The following is a 26,499-nucleotide window of genomic DNA, read 5'->3' as shown; positions in this document are numbered from 1 at the left end:
GTGAGTGAGTTCTTGCTCTATTAGTTCCTGTGAGAGCTTGTTGTTTATAGGACCCTGGCACCTCCTCTCTGTCTCTCTCTTGCTTCCTCTCACCATGTGATCTGCTCGTACCCACCGGCAGATTTACACTTTCCACCATGAGTAGAAGTGGCCTGAGGCCCGTGCCAAATGCAACCATCCCAGAACCATAAGCCAAATAAACCCCTTTTCTTTATAAATTACCCAGTCCCAGGTATCCTGTTATAGCAACACAAAATGGACTAAAACAGCTGCTTATGCTTTCGGGCTCCTGTTCATAAAGTCTGTGCCCAGATCTAGCTGCTGGAGTGTTTCACCTATATTTTCCCTTAGTAATCTTTCAGTTCTGGATCTTATACTTAAGTCTTTAATACATTTTGAGTTGATTTTAGTGTATGGTGAGAGATGCATATCTAGTTTCATTCTTCTGCATATGAATATCCGGTTTTCCCAGCAGCACTTGTTGAAGAGGCAGTCTTTTCTCCAATGTAGATTTTTGTTGCCTTTGTCCAATATTAGATGGCTATAAGCCTGAAGGTTGATTTCTGGATTCTCAATTCTACTCCACTGGTCTGAATGTCGATTTTTATACCAGTACCATGTTGTTTCAGTTACAATAGCTTTGTACTATAATTTGAAGTCAGGTAGTGTTATGCCTCCGACTTTATTTTTTTTTTTTGCTCAGGATTGTGTTGGCTATTTGGGGTCTTTTGTTGTTCCATGTGAAAGGTAAGATTGTTTTTTCCATTTCTGTGAAGACTGTCAATGGTATTTTGGTGGGGATTGCATTAAATCTGTAGATCGCTTTGGGTAGTATGGACATTTTCACAATGTTAATCCTGGAGTGAAGGAGATCTTTGACAGCATTAATACCTCTAGACTAATCATTAACAAGTGAGTCGCCATTTGATGTGCAGGCCAGCAGATGGCTTCAAGGGCTAGTACTTGTTCTTGCTGGAGCCTGCTTACCTTGTCCCAATCTGCAAAGACAGAGCATGTGTGCTTTTGGCATCACACACCCGTGGAAGGGTGTGCGTGCATATTACTCCCAAGCCATTTCCACTTCTTTCACCTATTGCCATGGAGCAAAGACTGCCAATTTTTCTTCATCTTCCTTACCTGAGTCGTCCCCCAACATAGCTTCATGAGCCCTGTGCTCTTCCACTGTATTCATTCACTAATGTGCCCCAATTGTCAAAAAACACTGCCCGGCATGTATCAGGCACTTGAGAAATACTTGTTGAATTTAATGCATCTTTGGTCCTCCAAATACACCCAGGTCCTCTTCAATTGTTAACACTTTGTCACAACAGAGCCACACAAAATATTCTAGGCTGGGCCTGCCCTCGTTTGAGCTTTTGTTTCCATAAACAGCAAAAGGTTTTTTTCTTTTCTGGTGTGTTCGTTAACTAAAAAAATGTCATCATGATTTCCAATGATATTTACTTTTGCTGTGGAGTGTTAGAGTTTTAAATCCCAAAACATCCTTCCTGGTCAAGTGCAAAGTGGTGGGTTGGTGTGGGACACCCAGTGGCAAGTACAGTCGGGCCTGATCCTGGAAACTGCTCTTCCAGAAGCCCTTATTGGTTTGCTATGGTGACTTACTAAATGGAGAAAACTCATACCATTTTTCCCTCTCAGTGCTTGATGGAATAAACCACCTCATAGCAGTTATACCCTAGGCAGGCATTTAAGGTTTCATTTTTAATTTGAGAGGGTAGATTTTAATTGTGACAGTTTTATTCCTCCACATGTGCAGTGTTTACATTTTTTCTCTAAAGCAGGAGAGTCCAAAGTTCTTTTGATTTTTGGAATAGCATTATGCTTTGAAGGAACGCATTAAAATCTAAGGGGTTGAGTCTCCTGATAAACACAACCATAAATGGTACCCTTAGAAAATATCTAAAATTACTAAGTAGGTGACTAAACCCAGTAGAGATTTTGATGTGAAACAATGACTTGTAAGTGAAGAATGGCTTTGGGCTGGGTTTCATTTCGTCATTTTAACATGCATTATTGCTTTATTTGAATAAAAGTAATACATTTTCTACTCTCTTACTCATTAGTTCCCATTTTGCTCTATACAAAATCCCAGAAGCAGAAAATGAAAAAATGTGCTTGGTTATTGAGGTATACTTTTTATTTTTGGAGTTTTTGTGTGGATGGGAACAATAGCTTAAGAACTTAGAAAAATTCTGATGTTCCTCGGTGGGGAAAGGAAATTTATTTTCCCACCCTAGCAATGAATAGCAAGAAGATTGTGCTGCAGCCTGACATTGGTACTACTTTTAAGTAGAGGGAAGCATCTACGCAAGGGCAACATGACCAGTGTACACCATGCAAACCATCATCCTGGTTGATTTATTATTATTATTTGTAGCCATTCCAACAACACTTACTGAGCATCCATTGGGTAGAAACAGCACCCTAGCTCGTGTTTTGGAGGAGCATCAGATCGAGTGCGTGAGTGAACACGTGGGAGAAGGTCATGGATGTGTGGGTAGGAGAGGAAAGAATAGGAAGGCAAAGTTAGGGGAGGAAAATGAGGCATCATTTAAGAAGCATTTGCCTGGCAGGTGGCCTCAAATATCTGCATTTACTATCTCATGTGGTAAGAGGCCTGGGAGCCAGGGGTGGGGGCGGGGGGCACAGTTTAGCAGTTCAGTGGCACTTTACTCTCTCTGATCTGCCATCTTCAGCTGCAAAATGACTGCAGTCGTTACCAACAATTTTGCAACCATCATCTCAAGTGACTAAGAGAGACATTTCCTCTCATGCATCTCTTTTCAATGTGAAGGAGAACCTTTTCCAGAAGCTCCTACAAGGCCCCCTTTGGGATAACTTGGCTGAGGCTGGCAGACATGATCTTGCCCTAGCCACAAGGGAGGCTATCTAACAGAGAACTACACCTTAGGAGCCTGTATCAGTTCTGGGTGAACAAGTCAGATAATCCCTGGCCAGACTCGAGGTCTAGAGGAAGAGAAAGAACTGGAAGGGGGAGGCTACACAGAGTCTGGCTTCAAGGCCATTGCAGTTGAGGGGCTGAGATTACAGGCTATAACTCTAGAAATTCAGAGAGATGTTGAGAGCCCACATATTGAGAGAAAATCCCGTAACTTAGTTACCCACCAGAAATGTTAAGCAAAACAGAGAGAGTGATTTTTCTTTGTGGGCAAATGGAGACAGAGATGGATGACTATTAGTCAAGGAAAAAACTACAGAACAAATATTGTCCATCTCCACATTATCTGCTTTTATCTTTTAACTATTTAACTTATTTCATCTATTTCTAATAAACCCTTTTGTTACTAGCTCTCTTTGCAATTGGTAAGGCATTTTCAAATTTGTTATACCTTTTGATCCACAGAACAGCCCCATTAAGGAAAATGGGACAGGTAGGATATGCCTGTAGGATTTTCAGATGCAGGAACAAAATCCTAAGGATGATGTTGGATGTGTCCAAGCTTACCTTAATTATAAGCAGCAGAGCCAAAACTGAACCTCAGGGGTTGTCAACCCAGTCGGATATGTTTTTGGCAGCATCCTAATTCCTGAAAAGGTATGGATAAGTGAATGGTCTGCCTGGATATTTCTTTCTTACTTATTTTAAGTTGCTGTTTTCTATCAGTTTATTTACTTGATTTTTGTTTCTCTGTCAGGTATCTACAGAAAATGAATGCTCATCCAATTGAACTGAGCCAGTACTTTAAAATTTTTATTAAGTGATAGAAAATGAAATGTGCAATTATAGATGAAGATTAGAGGAAAGACAGGAAACCAGCACTAGATGCTGTTGTATGAATGTTGAAAAATCCATTCCAGGCATCATTTCAAATTCCCTACCTCATTTTGCCACTGGCCCCAATTTTCTAAACCATTCCTTTATTTTTAAAAAATGTGGTTTAATCATATGAATTTTTGAAGCTGCCATAAATCATTTTGTAACAAAATGGGTTATTAATTAATTAATTAATGATTTATATACATTGTAGTCAGTTTTGCCTAATACGCAGGAAAATATTATCTACCCTTCCTGTAGTACATGGATCTACAGTTTTAACTGTATCTTTTTATTTATTTGTAAATAATGTCTCCAAGCCAAAATGGTAGCATGGGTCTTTAAAAAAGAAAGTAGAGAGAGATTTATAGCCCTGGCCCCTTCTGTTTGCATTGGTTACTGAGTAAGAGTCATATATGCCACGTAAAACAAACATCTATAATTATAATTGCTTGGGAGTCAAGCCTAGTCGAATAAGTAAAAAAATCTGATTTTCACACTAGCTTAGCAAAAATGTATGGAAGGTTATTTTTTAAATAATGATACTTCCTGTAACTTATTCTTCTCATGCATCCGATTGATAATTTATCATTAGGCACACCACACATTCTCAAAGAATTAATACTGTGATGTTTGCACCACTCTAATGGACATACCCTCTAGTTGTCCGTTCCTCAGTGGGAGTGGATTGGTACTTGGAGCAAAATTTTTTATTACAGGTCTCAGCATAGCAAATTTTAATTAAACTAACTAGATGAAGATGCAAGGAATTTTCCTAATTTGCTCATGGAAGTTTCTTTTAAAAAAGAGTTCAAGATAGACATTTGGGGCCTGTATTATTTTTTGCTTCGCTGTTTATTTTTTCAAAAATGAGTTATCTCGCTTCTCATTTTCATTCTTTGGGCATTACTTTTTTAAAAACTGATATAATAGGGCACATCTGCTAGGTCATGATGTTTGAAAAAAAAAGACAGTAAAAATACTGTCTTTTTATTTGTTTATTTTACCCAATAAAGTAAGACAGTATTATTTCTCAGCCTTGACCTAAAAGTTCTGCCCTTTCTCTTCTCTTACCATTTTCATTCCCAGGTCATCACATTTGGTCACAGAGCTTTAAATACCATCTATATGTGTCTCCCTAATTTCTATGTCTTGTCCCTGAACTCCAGATCCTAATTCCTAGATACCTGCTAGATATCTCCTTCACTGTGATGTCTCACACACCTCTCAGTATTATCATATCTAGGCCACATTCCTCAACTTGACCCCCACCTTCTCTTCCTGCAGCTTCTTCAGGCCAGTCAAGGGCAGCCCCTCCTTCTAGTTGCCTAGGTCCCAAACGTTGAAGTCATTTTTTCTTCTTCTCCCTCTCCCTTTCTTTCTCTTTTTCTCCACCAGATAAATTAGCTAATGCTGTCATCTCTTTATTCACTATCTCCCAGATCCAAATATTTCTCACCCTCTCACCGTCCTGATTCAGCACCCATCATCCCTCGTATGGAAAGATCAACAGTTCCTCTCTGCTTTCCCTGCTTCACCCCAGGCTTCCCTGCAATCTACTCTCAACTCAGCAGCCAGAGCCATGACAATTCACTCTCAGAGGACTAGGATTCTTGCATGTTTGGTTTGTAGCTGAGTCTCCAGCATCCAGTGCCTGGCACTCAGTATCAGCATTTGTCAGATGTTTATGTGATGAGCGAAAGGAAGGAGGTGGGAGAAGGGCAGAGCAGGAGGCACAGGGGTGCTGAAGCGGGATGTGGGAGGACAGCTGCTGGGGGAGAAGATGGTGCAGAGTTTCAGCTCTGGGGATAAAAAGGATTTCAAGCGAACAAGTGTCTTGATCGGAGCTTTCTGACGAACATGTAGAGAAGACATTTGATGTACATGGTAAGGAGATAGTGCCCCAGTTAGCAAGCTGTTGCATCAAAGATCCATCAGGTAGGGATTTTACTTTTCAACTAAAAACTCGGACTAGCGTAAGGAATTTGAGGGCTCACACAGCTGAACTGTCCAAAGCAAGCTTCAGGCATAGCTTGACCCAGGACTCAAACAATAGCAAGAGACCCCCTTTTTCTCTCTTCATTTCTCAGCATTGTTTGCTCCATTGTCAGCACGATCCCCAGGTCTTACACAGCTACAGGCACTGTGTCCTCTCTCCGAAGTCTCAGGGGATTCTCACAGCTTTTCATCGCCTCTAATGGAGTCACATGCCATTGCTCAAGCAGCCATGGTGGTCTGGGAATGGATCGATGGATCAACTTAGACCAGGGTACACACCTCAACCTTGAACTAAGGGCTGGAGAGCCATTGGTTTTCCAGAAGGAACTCGGGGTATAACTGTGATAAGAAGAGGGGAATGGAGGTTTGTAATGGCCAACATATGACCACTGCAAAGGAGTAATGAGGGCTCGAACTCGGGTCATTGCAGTTGGAATGGAAGAGGCAGGAAAGAAGTAACAGAGATGAAGCCAGGTAGACCTCCTGGCTCTGAGTAAAAAGAGGCTTGAATACAACTCTGAGGTTTTGAGCTTATGTGACTAGGGTTTGGCAGTGTCATTAAAGAAGATTCAGGATGAAATAGGGGGACAGATTCATGAGACCAGGAAACTGTTTTCTTGCTTTCTCGTCCCTGTTTTTATTAGTAAAATTGTTTCCAGTTTCTCAGAGCTCAGGAACAATCAAGTTCTGCAAGAGGCCAGTTCTTCCACCAATCACTTATTCGCAGAAGACTTGTTCCTGCTATTTTCGAAAGTCTTCTCTCTGAGCCCACGTGTGAAAGAGTCAGACCGAAAATATATTTTCTCTAAATAGTTTGAGTTTGCTTTGGTTGAGCTACCAGCACCTACGGAGTAGAAAACCCACAGTTAGAGCTGGGTTCAGTCCTCTCATAGAACATCTCCATGTGGGTGACTTAGGGTCATGAGGCCACCTTCTAATGTACCATGGATTAGGCTCAGGAAACATGTGACACTCATCTGTAGAACACTAGGGGATGCCTATCAAATGATGAAGCGAGAAACTTGTAATTGGTGATGGAGGGGGTGCAAGAAAGGAGTGAAGGGGAGCACTGAATGATCAAGTTATTTGTGCAAACGTAGTAGCCAGCATTTTTCTCTTTTTTGGGAGTGTTTACTGTTGATCAGGGACTGTTCTAAATTCTCAACATGTAAGTCACTTAATTGCCACAGCAACTCTTTGTGGCAAGCACTGTTGTTACCCTATTTTACAGATGAGGAAACCGAGACCTACGAAGGTTCTTGTCTGTGTACCTCGTGGAAGGCCCCACAGCTAGTGAGTGATAGAGCTGGGATTCAAACACAACCAGTCTGGCTCAAGGGCCTGCCCTCTTAATAAATGATCATATGTTCCAGAACTGCCCAAGATAGTCACAGTTTATGCCTATTATCTTGGCATAACAGCATAGAAAGTGTCCCCATTTGGACAATACATTATGGATACCATTCCTCTTAAAATATCTTAATGATATTTTTCTTATTTAAAGACAAGAGAATCTAATCTTACCAACAGAAGCATCCAAGTGGTTAGGTTGTATCTCCAGGCATACGAGGGATGACATTTTGGATTGAATATGACTATTTGGTAATCACCCAGTTTGTCCTGAGAATTAAACCAGCTGTATGGGTTGGCGTAGGTTTGGTTTTAACCAGCAAATCACTTTGCTGTCTTGTGACTTTTAAGGCTGTGTTTTATGCTATGGTAAAGTTGACAATACCGTATTTTACCTTTCTGGCATGCTTTTCCTTATGCCTCAAAATTTGGCTTCTCCAGGTTCCCCCGGATCTTCAGAACGAAGTACTGATCAGCCTGTTAGAGACCGATCCTGATGTCGTGGACTATTTACTCAGGAGAAAGGCTTCCCAGTCATCGTGAGTATACCAGTTTTCCATCTTCTAAAGCCGTGCTGGGGACTTCTATATCCATTTGTAAAGAATTAGAAAGGTTTGCATAACTCCGTGTGAGGTGATCTGAAGTGGAATTTTGGTAACCTTCCGGCAGCTCTGATCAGGCCACCTAGCTAGAAAATGTTTCAGTCTTACCAATCCACTTCCTGAATTAGAAACCACTTGACAGGATTTTTCTGTTTCATTTTCAGCTTTCTCTAGCCCCCTGAGGTCCTTTTCACTGTGTCTACTGGGGAAAAAAATGCAGTAAATCACTGGCAAGTGTCTCAAGGGACTGTGATGCACATCAGTGGTTCTACTTCTAGAATCCTGATGACTGTGTTCAGGGGCTCCCAAGGCTGTGCCTGGATGTGCCCTACTGGTACAGCTTTACCAGCAGGAGTGACACATTACCATATCACAAGATAGACCTTAGCTGAGGGCTAGGTGCCCTTTTGAAATTAGAGATGTGCACCCTCTTTGGCTCTCCCATTCTTTATCGCTAGGATTCTTTTCATCAAAATGCACACTGGTCTCCACATGCACCCATGTTTGCAGTGTGTAAAATGTAAGCCATGCTATAGGTTGGTTGGCTGCCATCTTTGCCGCCAAAGGAAGAGCACTGAATTTTTGCATTAGTTAGTTTTTCTGGTTAATCCCAGCCTTTGCTACAAAGGCAGAGTGTACGGGGCCACTGAGCATATTGCAGAGCCAGTTAGCGGGATAATATTGCATCATTAACGGGGAGCAATATCACCACCATAACATTGAACCTGAAATTTATGATAGGAAAGTTATTGCTATTCTCTTATGAAAGTATCGTTTGTGTTATACTTGTAATCTACTGAATTTCAACAATCCTAAAACACATTTTTCTCCATGTTTTAATTGAGACTAATTTTATAACCAATGACATGTGCTAGTTTATTTAATTTATAGCATTTTTTCTTTCTTATCATATATAAAATAATGATGTGTGTTATTTGATGGTACTTAGAAACAGTGACACATGTTAACTTATTCCTATATACTGATGTGAATTTGATGAATTAGTTTTCATTTACAATTATTTCAGATTTTAAAAATTTTAAAGAAATTTGGTGAAAAGCAGTTCCACATGGTTCAACTCCCTTCTTTCCCAGGTCATTACATTAATAGCACTGCTAAATCCAGCTTCTTTCCATTTCCAGCTGAGCAGGGAAGACCTTTGAATTGGACCACCCTTTCAAATGCATTTTTGAAAATCCTTGTCTCTTCCAATTATTATCAGGCCAAATTCTGGTTTAAGTAAGACATTCTGCCTGGCTTCAAGCTCCAAGAGCCAGTAGCGTAGAAACATATATTCAAATTGTATAGAAAGTCTGGCATTTCGTGGTCTTGCTTTTTTTATCAGAGAACTGGACTTACTCTTAATTTTTTCCTAAATTTCTAACTCCCATCAAGGCATAAGTTCTAATTTAAACTAACAAATGGCTTTTCTTCCCAGCAGGTCATGTACCACCAGAATTTTAGTGAACTCATTTATTTCCCTCCCGTGTGCAAGAAAACAGACATGGTGACATTCTACTAATGACTCTCTGATTAAGCTGCATTTATGACCTATCACTGGTACTCTGTGGGAGAGCTAGAAAACATACACCTAAAAAAACCACTGAATTTTTACTGGCCAAATTTCTGGTTTTGTATGGCATTATTAGACAGATAAATATTGTAATTTAAAGAATGGTTGATAAAAGTTATTTTTATGTGGTTTTCAAGTATGCTCTTTGCCATATAAATGTCGAGGTAAGAAGTGAACCTTTCTTTCTCTACTATTAGGAAAATGAGGAAGCATACATATTAAGCCCATCTCAAGCTGTCCAGCCTCTCCTATCTCCTGTCCCTGTAAGTGTAAGAAGCAGAATTGTAAGGTCCAGGTGAGCTGACCCTAGACCAAGATCTCCAGTGAGTGTCAGGGCTTCCAGGAAAGGAAAGTGAGCCGTGGGATCTCTGTGGGTGTCAGAGACTAGTGTTATTGGAGAATAGAGAACATCTGGGGAAGATTGACTTAGTAAAGAGGAGAAGAGAGTGTATATTTTCCTCTAGGTGCAGGCCAAGGAAGAGCCCAAAAAGCTGATAACATACATTAATAAATGAATATTGATTTTTAGTGGCCTTTTGAGGCTTGTGAGTCTTACCCCTCAAGCTGTAGGCAGTCTCTTTGTGCCTTAAAACATGCTTCTCAAACTTTACTGTGCATACAGGTCACCAGGAGATCTTGTTAAAATGCTCTTTGTGAATCAGTAGGACTGGGGGAGGAGGTCTGAGAATCTGAATTTCTAACAAGCTCCCAGGTGATGCTAATGCTGGTCCATGATCCACACTGAATAGGGAAAGCTTAAAATATCAAAGCATATTTGATATCAAAATATCAAAGACCAAAAAGATCAAAAATAAAAAATAATAAAATTTTTAAAATACTATTAAAAAATTGTACAAAGCCAAAGCCATTAAGAGCTTTCCGACTTGTTGGAGGAGGCTTGCAAGGAGAAAATATGGGAGGCCTGTTGTTAAGTACGTCAGCGTGGAGTGCAGAATGTAGCTGCTGGGCCAGTGGTTCTCAGACTCACCTATTCATTTGAATCGCCCGGGGAGCTTGAAGAACAGCTATGCCTGGGTGCCACCCTCCAGAGATTCTGATTCATTTGTTCTGGGTTGTGGTCTGGACACTGGGATTTTTAAAAGGTCTTTGCATGGTTCTAATTAGCAGCCAGGACTAGGAACCTCTGGTCTAGAGCCACCACATTGGATACTACATGTTTACTATCACACAGGGACTTGAGGGGGGGGGGGTGATTTTTGACATTAAAAAGGTGTCTTTGTGTTGATGAAGGAAGGGAACCAATGCTCCAGACCACAAATCCTCTTGGAGTTTGAAGAAGGGAAAGAGGTGTGACTTGCTGTCTCAGGTGTGGCTTCTGAGAAGAGGAAGGATTTTCAGTGAGCTTTGAGGACTGGGAAAGGTGTCAACAGGCCTGGATGTTTGGGGAGCTTGGACCAGGGCCTGGCCATAGCAGCTAATATGTTAGCTGGCTGGGGGCACAATAAAGAGACTGGCCAGCACAGAGGGCAAAACCCTTAAATGACAGACTGAGGGGTGGCACTTAAGTCAAGAAGCAGTGATGATGGGTTACAGTGACATTAGATTACTGTGATGGTAGATTACAGTGATGGTAAATTATAGTACCCCAGACGGCCAGATGGTGCTGTATACATCAGCATGTCAATTATCTGTCAATAACACACACTTGTGTAGTTTAACATGCTGGTTATGAGCTTCGGATCCAGAGGCAGATCACCTGAGTTTGAATTCCAGTTCCACTGCTATTAATTATGTGGTCTTGGGTAAATTAGTTAATCTCTTTCTCAGTTTCCTTATCTGTAAACTAGAGATAAAAAGTGGTGCCAACTTTAAAGAGTTGTGTGCTCTTAGAATAGTATCTGGTTTATGATAAGTGTTTATTACTATCAGGTTACTTTGAATTTCACCATTTGTTCTCTTACGATTACTTATCAAAGACTTGGGCATCACTAGATTCTACCTTGGTTTCCACGAGATAGCAACCTACCAGGCAATATGGCACCAGAGAGGTCCCTTCCACTCTTAAGAGTGGCATCCTGTCTAAAAGAAAAGCCCGTTATTGGCTTCCAACCCTTTGATTTTTTTCCTGAAACTTCTTTTCTTTGACACCAGTTCACATACCTAAATAAAGCTTTAGATTCCTGTGAGGCCAAGTGGAAACTGCACATAATTTTATTTGCAAGGGAAAAGAAACAAGAGTGTAAAACCCAGAACATGAAAATATTTGTTATAATTAATGTTTTGAAAGAGCAAACATTTAGTGATATTTGGGAACTTACTGTTTTGTTTTGATTTGGGTTTTTCCCTTCTTTATGCAACATCAGAATTGGAGGAATGAAATAATTCTTTTTTTTTTTTTGTACTTGTCTACTTAAATTTTTAGCTTCAACCAAAACAGATGCCAAAGGGAGATTAGAAGAGATTTTTATTACTAAGGTGCAAGACTTTCAGTGTTTTTAATTGCTTGTCTAATGTATTTATTAGAACTATATGTTCTTTAAAGGTACTTAAAATAGCCCCCCTGCCCCCTTTGATTTAGGGTTGTGAGGAAATAGGGATGAGAACAGAGTGTTAACCACGGGTATGCTGAATGTGGGCATTTGCAACAGAACAGAGGTGTCATAGCCAGGCTGGAACCAGGAGAGACAAGGGAGGCACTCGCCTGGGCCCAAAATCAAAGGGGGTGCCATAAAACGTAGTCATCAAAATGAACTATTCTGTACTGTAATATTTTAAAAAATCAAAGTTAATGCTAAAAATCCATGATGAACAAAATATTAAAAATTTTAAAAGACTTAATGCCATGTTTAGCCATACTGTAACCTGGAGCAAAAGGTACTATGTGCCACTGGCTCACCTGGAAGCAACTCATCGATCATATTATCAAAACCTACTTTGCATATCTCAGCTTCAACTGAGAAAATTGCTATGTTTGACAATTTCTCTTGACTGAGTGACAATTTTAAATAATTTTTAATTAAGTTAACCTAAAATAAAATAATGAAATTCTGTGTGGCATAAATAAAACATTTAAACTTAATATAATGTTGTAAGTTCTAATGTACCTACTTTTCCATATTTTGATATTTTTCAACTTGAATGTTCTGGGGAAAAATTAACCATACATAAAACCATGTTTATAGGGGTATACAGCTTTCTCTGTGCCTCATGTGCCTCCGGTCCCTAGAATTCTGCGTAAGGGATGCTTTGCAGAACTGAGCATGATTGATGTGAAAATCCCCTATAAATCCAGAGCTCAGTAGAGCTCAGATCATCTGTCACATGGTGACTAGTTCCAACAACAGTTCTTGTAATTTTTAAATATAGGCTCGAGAAAATATTCAAGGAAGATTCACTCTTATTTTGTCAAACCTCATAGGTTCCCCAGGAATATAATACTAATTAAACATGGCTAAATAGAACATCTTCCCTACTATGTTCTGGAAATGAGATCAAATAAAACAAATTTAACTGCATTTGGGGAGAAGGCAGATATGAATGAACCAAACCCACAGATACATATTTTTAGATTTCATCATGGTTTATTCTTGGGGGCTTTCACACAGTTTTTACTGAAATTGTCAAAAAATAGCAAAACTGGTGACTAGCTAGTCAGGACTGTGGGTGAAGACTAGTACTTGTCTCAAAAAATAAAATATCAGAACTGGAAAAGAATTGTTTCGTTTAGGTAGATGTTCATTCTATTGAATGATAAGTCTACCTTCTTCATCCTGGAGGAGTGTCAGGATTTCTTGTCATTTAAGGGTATCACATTTAACTTATCAAATAAATATCATGCAGACAATTTATTTTAATCTTCCCAAGATCACCATTAAAAATGTCTTCTTCCACAAATCCATGGAGTGTTATGAGATGGACTATAATTTCTGTTTTTCTTTTACTGGGATTTGTCAACTCAGAAAGGTTTTCAAGAAATTTTCAGAGACAAGAAATCTGACTTTCCCAGTACAATAAAACAGCCAGGAATCCCACTGACTGGCAGTAGCTGGTGTCCTCAACTGTCATTTCACTCCAGTGCCCTGAAAATTATGAAACATTAACCTCCACCTACCCCTCACCCCCGACACACACACACTCCATTCAAGAAAGCCTTTTCAGCCAGACAGTTTCAGGAAAGAATGATGTGGAATAGGGAACTCCATAATGAAAAATTCCAAAAAGTGTCAACAAGCCTGCCATGGAAAGGCAGTTCAGGATGGAGGGAGAGTTGATCACGTCACCCCTTCCTTCTAACACCATTACTGTCATTTACAGCTTCTTGATAAATTTGCAAAATATTAACTTGAAGATGCTTTATCAGGCACACTATAGATAAAATGAATAATGACAGCATTCTTTTATCCTCACCTGTCATAAATGCTCCATATGTCAGGGCAATTAAGAGGGAATTAATAAGGACTAAGAATGAGGGGAGAAATTTCTCCAAAGCCTGATGTCCAGGGTGCTGACTTCATCCCCTGGTGGGGAGTTTAGATCCATGTCAGCTCCTCTTTGGGGTCGGGTGTCTTTTTCCCCAGGATTCTGCATAAGGGAAGTTTTGCAGAGCTGAGTGGGATGAATGTGACAAGCGTCCATAATTCCAGAGCTGCTGTGGCAGTGAATTCCTTCGCCAGTACAATTAATATTATCCAAGGTGGTTATGTAGGGGCCAAGGAAAAACCTTCCTCTTCACCCCTGAAGATTCATTAAAAATCACTGACAAATTCAGATTACTATGAAGAACAGGCATAACAAATTTTATTTTACATGCATAGCATGGGGGAACTGCAGAATGAATGCTAATATCCCAGTGGGGCACAGAAGCTTATACACCCCTCTTCATAGGGAAAGAGGAGATGGGGGTGTAGGGGTAAATGATTTTTAGGGGGATTTAATGGGCTTGGAGAACATACCAGGGTACTTCAGAAAGTTCATGGAAAAATAGAATTGAAAGATAATACTAATCTTTCCATGAACTTTTTGAAGTACCCTCAAACAATGGCCTGGGACAAATTCTTTTGGGTCCACAGAGTAGACAATGACTGGTAAATGATTCTCTTCAAAATACCGAATGGGACCAAAATAGAAGACAATGGCCTGTGACAAAAGTTAGTCCAGGTGTGTTGACAGACTCCAGTCTTCCTTCCTGTGTTATAAGTTAATGAAAACTCAGGGAAAGAACCAGAAGTAATTGTCTTCTTCTTTGGTGGGTCCGGACTTTAGGCAGATGAGGGAACAGCTTCATCTTGTGCTTTGGAGAGTGACAGAGAACTGAGGGACAGGAGAGGGGAGAGGTCAGAGATATACCTCGAGACTGCTTCTTTATTCCAGCATGTCAAAGCACCCTATTTTAGGGTAACAGCCTTGGAGCCCCACAAGTTACATGCTTAGAGTTCCAACAGACTGCAGTTTATCAGTCAAACTCTCCAGCTAAGGGTGAAGGCAATGCACATTTGAAATTTCCGTGGGTGTTTCTCGCTGGGGCAGCTCAGCGAGGGGCTGGGCTGGGCACATCCGGTGATTGAACCGGAGTTTTCCATTTATCTACAGAACAAGTTCTGTGCTTCCGGCTGCAGTGCAGGCCTGCCCACAGTACCCTGCCAGCGTGTTTACACTCTGACCTGGAGGGACCAGCTAAGGGTGAGGACGTGATTCGCTCTCCATGTCCATCCCATGCTTGTTTGATTAGCTGGGACTGGCCATGCATGCTGTGGGGTTTGAGGGTATAGTGGAGAACCCCTCCATGCATGGAGGCAAACCCATCTTGACTGGCTCCAACCTCAATCCATTACACCCTGAGCTAAGAGAGGCCATTGGGCTCTTTCGTTGGATGCAAACCCATGTCAACTGGCAACCCATCCACCCAACGTTCTGAACTTCAGTCCATTAAACTCCAAAACATAAAAGGAGAGCCCACTGCAGGTTTTGAGACTATTCCTCATCTAGTGAATCACTGGTCAGAGTAAATATTTTATGTAAATAAATAGATGAATATTTGAATGCCTTTACATGGGACCCTGAACTCAAAACGGTCTTCTTAGAGTTGGACTATCCTAGCGGCAAACCTGAGAGAAGACATTTCAGAGATACCCAAAAGGTGGTGCGTTTTTCTAGATTTGACACTGAGTGTCCTGTGGAAAATCACTAAAAACTGCGTCCTGGGTTCATCTTCCCACCAGTGTTCAGGAATTAGAGAGTGCTGTTCATTGGAGCTGGTCTGAGCAAGGTAGTGCACACTCAAGGAGCACCCCGAGCTGACTGACGATGGCAGGTTTTAGCCGCCTTCAGGGGACCCTGATCCTGGCTGACAGCCCCTTCTCTGACAGCTGCAGCCTGAAAAGTAGCTTTCATTTTTCTTCTCATTTTTATCTCTAGGTTACAGGCTCAGGGAAATTTTTCCTTTTCTATCTTCTCTTACCATCCAAATTTCCACTGCAGTATACCTGGGTCTATTCACACCCCGCCCTCTCACAGAATTTCTGGATCCTAAGAACTTGTTTTCTGATTGGTGCTTTTTTTATATGAAAAATCTTTCAGAGCTTTATAGATTTTACCTGATATTTATACATTAGACAAACTGCCTTTATTGGAAACAGTAATTTCCATACATTTAATAGTGTTCCAGAAACTTCAGGATAGAATAGATTTAGAAGTGGAAATGAGCAGACACAAAGTGTAGGTACTTCATGAAGGTGTCCACGTGACTGGACGTCAAGCCCCCTCTGCGGGGACGAATGTACTCTGAAAAGCCCTCATAGTTCTGCTTCCAGGTCTCCAGAAATTTCTCCAAACTCCAGCCTCCACTCAGAAAGCCTATTCTCTCTCTCTGTCCTCTGTCATTATTTCCAATTGGATTGCCTAAGAGGGTGGTGTGTGTGCCTGTGTGTGTGCACATGTGTATATAGTTGCATGTGTGTATAATTATGTATGTTATATGTGTGAATATGTATCCATGTGTATATGTGTGTGCATGTCTGTGTATGTGTATTTGTGTATATATGTGTGCATGTGTGTTTATATGTGAATGTGTGTGAATATGTGTTTATGTGTGCATATAATTATGTATGTATATTTGTGTGTGTGTGTGTGTGTGTGTATTGAGTATATGTGTGGGGTGTATACGTGTATAGGTGAGGGTACTTCAAAAAGTTTAATGGAAATATTTGTAGTATCTTTTAATTCTACTTTTCCATGAATGTTTTGGAGTACCTATGTATATGTATATGTGTTTATGTATTAATCCTGGATTTGATTCCAAAAGATTCAATAATAAAGCAGTGAAATGACACTAAATTTTTTAAAATCTCTGAACTGCCTAAGTTGTCATGAGAGTGCTGAGCGGTGAATAAAACAATTTTGTTTTGTTGTTTAATCGGTGAGCTTTCACGTGGAAAGACAATTCTTGGACATGAGTTCTCAGGAAAATTTGGCCACCACCTTTTGACCTCTGCTGAGAAAATAAAATGATAGATAGGAAAATATTTTAAGCATTTAAGAAGGCCACCTACTCTAAGTATAAAATATAGCATGTTACTGTTGACTTGTAATAATGTCGAATTCTATTTATTAAATAAATTTTAGCAGGGTCCCAACCTTTGTTGCCTCTATTGCTGGAAAGACATGGTATTTAGTGAACTCCCTGTTTCTTTTGCTGAGTACTAGATAGAGATCAGGAACAAGAAGAGTTGTTAGCAGTGGCTTAGTACAAGGCCTGCCACACTCTGAACCCTGTGCAAATATCAGCTGTTACTCTTCTTACCAAGGCCAAGAGGTTGTTTGACAAAAGAATATTTCTCAAGCTGCTTGCCATGTGTGCTCATAATGCATCCCTCCCATGGCGGGGACACACTGGGGGCTGGAAAGGAATCTCCTTGGATGGCCCCCTCGGCTTGTGTCTTTGGCTCTTACCCCAGCCACCCTGAGCAGATTCAGGGCCTGTGTCTACCGTGAGACACCGCTTCCACCTCTACCTCCAGGGATTATCTTCAGCCGCCTCCCCCCAGTTTCTCCCCTGATGGGGACCCCAGCTGTGGTCACTTTGGTAGCTTGACTTAGGAGACTGAACCAGCAGAGGAGAGAAACTCAGGTTGGTCCCTCCTGCCCCCCTCTCACCTCAAACATGCCCTGACGCACAACCAGGCTACGTTCAGTCATCTGGACTGTGCTCACGGCAGACTCAGGAGGTCCAGAAGTCAGCTGGGATGCGCACACTGTCTGTCCTTCCCTCAGCTGTGGCCCCGGCCACCCGAAGGTCAGGACCACCACATTCCACCACCCCCCCCACACACACACACACCAGGCCAGCCAGTGCTGCGGTTTTGGTCATGATCTGTGGTTTCTCTCCTGATTTGGCTCTTAGCAGTCTATGGATTGAGGGAGGAAAGGCAGGTTTGGTTATTAGAGGTTCTCCAACATCCCCATGCATCAGAATCACCTGGAGGCCTTCTGTAAATACAGTTTGCTGCCCCACCCCAGAGTTTCCCTTGCAATAGGCAGAGCTGACTTCCTGGGCTGTGATCCTGCACTCAGAAGCAGCCCACATATGGTTGAATGATCTGCTGTCACCATCTTGAAATTCTTAATTTTTCTTTTTTTTATAACATGGGACTCCACATGTTCATTTTGCACTGGGCTCTGCAGATGATGTAGCCAGTCCTGTCAGTAGTTCCAGAGTGGAGCTTGAGAAGTGACATTTCCAGTGAGCTCCCAGGTGATACAGATTCTGCGGCTCTGGGAAGCACACTTGCACGAGCCCGCAATGAGATTTTGCAGAGTCAACCCAAAGAACAGAGGAAAGGGCCAGTGGTCCTCTCCTCCTCTCTCACCTCTGCTTGGTCAGATTCAATCGCAGCTATGAGAATGGAGGAAAAAGTAGTTGGCAACTTCAGTTAATTTCGTCATTGTTATTATTGTCCTTGTTTTATTTTGTTTTGTGTTCACCAAACTAAATGTTCTCATGAAGCATGTTGCCTTTTCATCAACGATTAATGTGGGGATGATTTTCCTGTCTGTACATTCGTCCAAAAATTTTTTTGGAAGCAGCTTGAGAAAATACGTAAAGTGGAATAATATCATAGTAAGTAATTTGAGAGGCTGGGGAAAGGAAAACCTTGAAGTTGGGGTGCAAACACACGAAGGCCTCCCTCAAGCGTTGATACACCAATGCCCGTGGAGCCCCAGTTTCTGTGAGCCTTGTAACGTCCATTGCAGACAGAAATACATTATTTATTACATGACTCATAGTTTCATAGGGTGAAAATAACCTCCTCGCAGTTTCATAGGGTGAAAATAACCTCCTGGCTCGGTAGAATCCCACATCTCCCTAGTACCAAGATTTAAGAGAAGTTTCTTCCATGGGGTATCTTTCGTTATGCACATAACTCCTGGTTGAATCTGCAACTTACAACATTTTGTTTAATATATTCTCCTCTATATGTTTTGTAAGACAGAGGAGCAAGACATGAGACCGAATGAGTGGGTCTCTGTAAACTAACATGACATTTACAAAACTTTCCTCCCAATATGAGGGGGCAAAAACCAAAACATTCATAAGCCTGGGAGTTGTTTTGTTTGGGCATAGGGACCAAGGGAAAGCTTCCTCTTCACCCCTGAAGGTTTACTGAAAAAAATCAACTGTCAAGATTCAATTACTGTGAAGAAAGGACATAACAAATTTTATTTGAACGTGCTGGGGAGGGGCAGTGCATGGGGCGTTATATGTACCAGACTTACATGTACCAGTCTTATATGTACCACTTTTATATACCAGTTACATGTACCAGTTACATACCAGTCTTCACAGGGGAGAGGGGAGGTGGGGATTGTAGGCGATCCTATTGAGGAACAATAAATGATTATTAGGGAATGAGCCTGAGAGGCAGGTAGTATTTTGTGGAAAAGTCTGTCCAGGTGTGGTGACCGCCCATTCTCTTTTCTCAGGGAGTTAATCTTTCCTGGTTATTTGATGAGATTCCTAGGGAAGGGATCTAAAGATAATTGCATTCCTTTTGGACAAAAGCTTTCTTAGTTAGATAAGGAAATTCCAGAGAAAGTCCCTCCCTGCCCTTGATGGGGAAGACAAGGTTAGAGGAATCTTAATTTTGAGGATATGCCAAAGTGCATATTTTGGGGAATAGTTTTCTGCACCCCCACATTGGCTAATGAATTGACTTGCCTCTCTTTAAAACATCCCATACAATAAGTCTTTATGTACTCACTGTTATTGATATAAAACCACGGCTTTTTCCTGCTGAGTAGACATAAGACATTTTCACTAACGACTGGAAAAATGTCAACTGAACAGGGAAAACAAATGAAATTAGCACAGTAGTATGATTTCTAGACCTCGTCGGAATATAGAACCCTGCTTCTGAGCTGAGATCCATGTCAGCTACCAGTTCAACACATTGGATTTTTCTCATTTTTATAGTAAACTTCCTCAAGTGGAGTCAAACCCCATGACAACAGACACATGTCCGTGTTTTGTTTTATGTTCCCTCAGCTAGAATTAAGGAGACTGTTTTCCCCTTTAAGTAGATATGGTGGTTAAATAGTTCCCCCTCCCCCCACTTTCCAGCAGAAATAGTACGATCCTTTTATTTTCCCTTCAAATTCATTGGAGGCCTAAAGGTCTGGAAAATCACCGTCATGGCTGTCCTCTGGCTCCTTCCCATAAGATTGTCCGATATCAGTTCAAAGAGGAGGCAAGGAAAAGACTTATTTATTCCATGTGGGTAGGAAATGTCCTCGGCAAAAGCGCCGAAGCCCTTGGCTGCCCCGGTGACAGGCAGATTCTGGGATGCTTTCCCCTGGACACTAGCCCCTGCTGGAAACCCGAGCCCAGGCTAGACGCCCTATGAGCGCGCCTGCTGCAATCGCGCCTGCTGCAATCGCATGCACGAAACCATTGGGTTGGGGAACAATGGCTTAGGCGTGTTTTTGCCTTATTGAAGACCACAAAGGATTTGTTTTGAAAAATTAAACCAAAAGAAAGCAAAGACTAGTAAAGAGAAGCGAAGAGGGGGTGTGGGGGGGAAACAGAAGCAGGTTCTGGAACTTCTAATCAACCTGTGATTATTTCCCTTTAAGATGTTGTCAGGGCCACTGTTTTGAGGAAGGTAGAAAATAAAGATGTTTTCAGGTAAGACTTTGTGCACTCTTTCCATGTTCCTGAAGTTCTCGTTTTCCTGTTCCACTTACATTTTCATTGTTATTTCTGTTGCCGCGACAACTCATGCACATGTGAATATGCTAACAGATGCTGATGAGTATGTCTGATGTATCAATTCGTAAAAGCACTCCTGCCTGCAGAATCATTTTAGGTGTATTTAAATACAACAGACTCTAGTGATGGTCATATGTTTATCTTTTTGGCCACCATTTTATACATGCAACACTTAATTTCCACCAGTAGCATCAGCGTCTTCATCACAGGAAGGATGGATTTCGTTACACTAAATATTTTTAGGGAGAAGAAAAGTTGTCCATAACGCCAGAATGAACTTCAAGTAAGATGTCAGCAATAGTTTTATCAGAATTATTTTTAATTCAGGATATTGAGGGAGGTAAAAGAGCTATCTACCACTTTTCCTTGCTTGATGGGCAGGGAGCATCATTCAGGCTTTCATTTTGCAGTGGGGACAGGAATTCCTCCGCGGGGATCCAGCTGGGTTCCCGCGCGCCTCCTCGGCCCCATCTGTTGGCTGTTGCTGCCCTCTGCTGGCCATGACGAGGAAACGCTCTCACCGTATGGTTGTACACGTCTGGGGACATTGCTTAAAAGTCTTTGTTTCAGCCCCTGTGTTCCATGCATTCTCCTCCTGTCATTTGTGTAACGGTCGTATTGTTTGACACTGGTCACTAGTGGCTGACACACTCACACACCTGTAATTGTCTCGTTGTGCCAGAAGCCCTGACATGCTGCGGTCGGAAGTTCCCTTTTCCGTGGGCGGGAGGCACTCGTCCACAGACTCCAACAAGGCCTCCAGCGGAGACCTCTCCCCTTATGACAACAATTCCCCCGTGCTGTCCGAGCGCTCCCTGCTGGCTATGCAAGAGGACGCGGGCCCAGGGGGTTCGGAGAAGCTTTTCAAAGTGCCAGAGCAGTGTATGCTGGTGGGCTACTCGCCGTCGTCAAAGTCAAGGGAAAGTTCTCCTGGACCACGGCTTGGAAAAGGTAAAACCGGAGCCTGGCTGGCGCTGACCACAGCAAGTGACTCTCCTCTTGTGGCATGTGGCATGGCGTGGGGCGCTTTGGACCTCGCTCCATCTCTCCCTTGTTTGATGTTTCTGTAATTCAGTGAGCATTTACTGAGTACCTGCTGAATACCTGCTCTAGGAAGAGAAAGGTGTGGTGAACCCAGTCATTGTCTGGGAGGGTCCCTGCAACCCACACACCGATTGTCATATATCTGGGAAGCAAGCACGTGCCCAGAGGAGCCACCTGTAGTCCCAGCCGACTCTTGGCCTCCAGCTTCTTAGGGACTTTATGAGTCCTGGCCGGTGGGTTCGGGTGTTAGTGTAAGGTGTTGCCCAGTTACTGCTGTTACTTTTATAAAGAGAACACGCAGAACCTATATAGCAAGACAGTGTGCCAGAACCAAATAGTGTTAGTGTCCAATGACAAGAGCACTAGACTTGCAGTCACAAACCTGCTGTGCCGCTTTCAACCTGCAGGATCTCAGGGGAGTGACTGAGCTTTTGAGTCCCATTTCCCCGTGCTATGAAGACTAACAGTGGTAACAGTATTCAGTTTATTGGGTTTAACTAACTCATCCATGGAAAGTCGTGAAGGCAGCACCCAGCGTGTGATAAGCACTCAGTGGCGCTACCTGCTGGGTCTCCTTGTGTGCATTTCTTACCCGCTCCTTACGCTAGAGCCACTGAACACATGGAGCCACCCACCGGGCCGGCCTGTGCTTCTGTGAATCGTGATTGTGATCCCATCGCAGGATTGTGGTGAGGATAAGTGGGATGATGAAGGAGCCTAACATAGTGCCTGACTCCGTAGATATGTATGCACAAAGAGATTTATGAATGAACACAGGCGGGCTTGAATGTGTCAATACCAGTCGCGGATATTCCTGAGGGCAGCACCCAAACTGTAACTATGATTCCTCTATCTCTGGGTTAACATGGTTAGAGGAAATCAGGCTGTGGCCACCCGCCACCCTTGTATTAGCTGCCTGCTGCTGCTATAACAAATTGCCACGAACTTAGTGACACGAATTTGTTCTCCTACAGTTCTGGAGGTTGGAAGCCTAAAATGAGCCCACAGGGCTACCTTCCACTCTGCAGGTTCTAGGGAACACCTGGTTTCTCGCCTTTTCCATCTTCTAGAGGTGGCTGCATTCCTCGTCTCGTGGCCCCTTCCTCCCTCTTTAAAGTCAGCACAGATCAGCCTCTTCTCTCCTGCCTCCCTCTTATAAGGACCCTTGTGATTATTTGGGGGCCACCCAGATAATCCAGGAAAATCTCCCATCTCAAGAACCATAATTTAATCACATCTTTATAGGTTCTGGGGATTCTGACACAGTCGTCTTTGGGGGGCCCTTATTCTGTCTACCGCAGCCATGATACAGAAAGAGCCTTTTTGTAAATCCCACGTGGAATAAGCCTCCCGATAGGCAGGTCTGAAGTGTATTCCGGTTTGTATCCAACACAATCGCAAATGTAGTACTTTGCACGGTAGAGATGTTATAAAAATATATACTGACTTTTGTCCTTAAATTTTCATTTTGTGTTACGTGCCTTCTTATACACTTTTTCCTAGATATGTCAGAGGAGCCTTTCAATATCTGGGGAACTTGGCATTCGACATTAAAAAGTGGATCCAAAGACCCAGGAATGACAGGTGAAGTATTATGTAAACTGTATTGCACTTACTTTTGAAAGTAATTTTCTTTAATTTTTGCCTTACTATTATTATATTACATGCTTGTCAAATATTATTTGGGAAATGCTCAAAATGGGGGTGGGGGTGGGAGGATAAAACTAGCCTTAGGCTTTCCACCCAAATGTGCCAATCTTTCACTGTATTTCATTCCATTTCATTTGCAAAAGTTTTCAAACATAGTAACGATCATTCTGTCTGTGCAATTTTGTATTATTTTTTAACTTCCATTTTCCAGTCTTTTCCATTATCCATTTTAAGGGCACGTGTATTCCACAGAGTGCATATTCGTGGTTGACAACCCAATGCGTGAGCAACTAAGTTGTTTCAATTTTGTTGTTGTTGTAGTAAGTTGTGCTGTCAGGAGCCTTTTATGTATTTTTAAAGAATTTTGAAATGATTAATATATTCACAAAATTTTGGAAAGCAAGTCAAAATTTATAAATCCCAAGCTGGAAAGTGGGTCAAATATTATCAGCCTCTCTAAGAACCCAGAGGTACTGTCGCATCGCCCTCCGTGGGGGGCGCGCTAGCCTGTGTTCTGTGAGATTGAAGTGGCCGGGCACTCGCGTGGCTGTCTGTTTCACCTTAATCTCACGGCTATTGCAAATGGCTGGGTTTTCACTTTTGCTAATTTAAAAAAACAAAATTGTATTTATTCGTGTAACTTGCCTTTATTTCTCACCAGTATTTTTATTTGTCTATTAATTAGCTGAATTTCCCCCATTGAACTCTCATTTATGTCATTGGCTATTTATGTATGCTAGTGGTTTTAAAATTGATTCTCATGAACTCTTTATATAATAAAAATGTTAACACTTTTTCCAGATCGTTTGCCACGGATACTATCCCTTGCATTTTTTTTTCTTTTCTTTTTTTTTTTTTTTCTGCTTTAAATATCTGGAAGTTCTTATTTTTATTTTTTTTACATAATTAATTCTACTACTCTCTCTTTTTTGTGAATTCTATCACAAAATTAATCTTTAGTTAAGCGTTGGATAGTTAGACATCTGTATGCTTTCCAATGTTATTTCATTGCTTTAGCCCTTAATTCTTTAATCCATCTGGAATATATGCTGATGTATGGTATGAAGTGTGTAAATTATTTGCTTTATTGTTCCAAAATACATATATACACTCCCCTTCTTGTGGTTTTGCAATACCTCCCATATTACATTTTAAAAGCACAGTGAATTTTGAAATTTAATCCAGCTGACTTTAGTACTAATTCATCATCTAACTATATGTCATTGTATCCTATGAAGTGCTTTCCTGCCGTTTTCCCCAAGGAAAAGCTCTTCCAAGATGCTCTGCTCCATTTTCCTTCTCCCGTTTCGACTCTCCTCTGTCTCTGTGTAAATGCTCGGACCCCCCCACCCTGCCCCCAGCATGGTCTTCTTCTCTTTCCCTGCCTATTTTCTAAGACTTTGGGGGCCATAGCCATAGGAAAATGGCAGCTCGAGGACATATGCACCGAGAACTCATTTGCCTTGTGAAATGCACTGTTTTTTCTTTCCCTTTAATTTCCTAAAGCGAGTTGTATCAGTTAGGGAAAAGTAAATGCTGTTACAAACACCCCCGAAATGTCAGTGGCTTAAGCTATGACAGGTGAATTTCTCCCTGACCTCACAGTCCAGTGTGGATTGTGCACGGTGAGGAGGGTGGGAGTCGGGTAGGAGAGGGAATGCTCTGTTCCACGCAGTCACCCAGGCTCCACCTAACCTGTGGCTGCACCGTCCTCACAGGCTTTGGAGGCCTCCAGGTTTCTCCATACAGGGCTGGTTTTGAGGGAAGGGAGAGAGAGAGAGGAGGAGGTAGGACTGCATTTGTTCTGCTTTTTTATTAGAGCAGGTGTAGAAATGGCTCACATCAGATCTCTCCACGTTCATTGGCCAGACCTAGTTTCTGTGGCCCTCCTAACTGCAAGAGAGGCTGGGAAATGCCATCCATGGAAGGACACGGGAATGATTTGGTGACCGAGAGCCAGTCTCTCCCACAACGGTGGTTGGAGAATATACATAGCGCTGCTGTATTCATTACCTTCAGGCATCGAATGGGGTGTTTTAGATTCAATTCATTTATTCCTACAGCTTTTATTGACGTGCTAAAAACACAAAGATAGAATGTGTATCTCGACTGGATTGCAAGGTGCATTGAGCAAGAATTAATGCTGCTTTCATGTTCTGAGTTCCAAAAAGTTTTCATAGCCATGTAGAGGGGACCTTTCCTGAAACAAAAATGGTGACAAGGCTATTTAGTGCAGCTCCACAGCTCAGCCAACTTAGAGTCTAGGCGCATGTGTTTGGAGTCGCCACTGAATTGTGCGAATAATTAAAAAGTAGTCTTTTTTTTTTTTTTTTTTTTTTTTGCTGGGAAGTGTTTGTGTTTTTTCGGCAGCGGCAGCTGAGAGTGTGCTGTGCTTTTTCAGTTTCAGAAGTCGGCAGTGGCAGTATTGGTCTGGCCATCACATCCTGGGCACCAGCGGTGACTCCATGAATATTCATGACCAATTTTTTTTTTTTTTAAGTCGGCAGTGGGAAGAAAATAACGGGACTCTAACCCCCCACGGGGACTCCCTGCGGACTAACTCCATTTCTCGCTTCTCTGCCTTCCAGGTTCCTATGGCGACATTTTTGAAAGCAGCTCCCTAAGGCCGGGGTCCTGCTCCCTTTCCCAAGGGAACCTGTCCCCGCACTCGCCTCGGTGGCAGCGGAACCTCGCAGAGCTGGACGGCGGCGCGCAGGCCCCTCGGAGGACACAGGCGGCGACGGAGCGCCGGGCGCACGCCCCGGTGTCGCGCGTCGGCTGCACGCCCCACGGCCAGGGCGTCGCCAGCGCAGGGCGGCTGGCGGCCGGGGCGGAGCCGCGCGTGACCTTGAGCAGCGCCGAGGACCTCCCCGGGGGCGGGCTGGACCCGGCCTGGCTGCACAGCCGCGCCCCGCCTTCGGCCCAGAGACTCCCGGAGCGTGGCAGGGGCGACAAGAGACCCCCTCCTCCCTACCCGGGGCCGGGGAAGCCCGCCCTGCAGCCGCCGGAGCCACCCTTGTGGAGGCTCCAGCGGCCCGAAGAAGGCACGGGGACGGCTTCGGAAGAGGGAAGCCAGACGGGCGGGCGAGATCGGGAGGCCTCGGCCAAGAGACTGAGCAGCATCTACTCCCTGGCCGCCAGCGAGCGCGACAGTCAAGGCCTGGGGGGCGCCAGCTGGCTGGACTGGCAGAGGGAGCGGTGGCAGATCTGGGAGCTCCTGTCCGCCGACAACCCCGACGCCCTCCCGGAGACGCTGGTGTGA

The 26,499-nt window shown here is 42.7% G+C and overlaps 1 protein-coding gene across 1 annotated transcript in view; it reads left to right on the top strand.

Moving 5' to 3' along the window:
* The window catches only part of ARHGAP6 (Rho GTPase activating protein 6), a 483,079-nt gene extending 456,580 nt beyond the window's left edge, over nucleotides 1-26,499 (top strand). The window contains exons 10-13 of the mRNA XM_063083843.1: nucleotides 7,586-7,683; nucleotides 21,226-21,494; nucleotides 23,091-23,171; nucleotides 25,826-26,499. Coding sequence (XP_062939913.1) covers nucleotides 7,586-7,683; nucleotides 21,226-21,494; nucleotides 23,091-23,171; nucleotides 25,826-26,499 — 1,122 coding nt within the window. The remainder of the gene's footprint in view (nucleotides 1-7,585; nucleotides 7,684-21,225; nucleotides 21,495-23,090; nucleotides 23,172-25,825) is intronic.

Source organism: Cynocephalus volans, chromosome X, assembly GCF_027409185.1.
Source record: "Cynocephalus volans isolate mCynVol1 chromosome X, mCynVol1.pri, whole genome shotgun sequence".
NCBI lineage: Eukaryota > Metazoa > Chordata > Mammalia > Dermoptera > Cynocephalidae > Cynocephalus > Cynocephalus volans.
The sequence above is the reverse complement of the archived record's forward strand: the minus strand, read 5'-3'. Positions and strand labels throughout refer to the sequence as shown.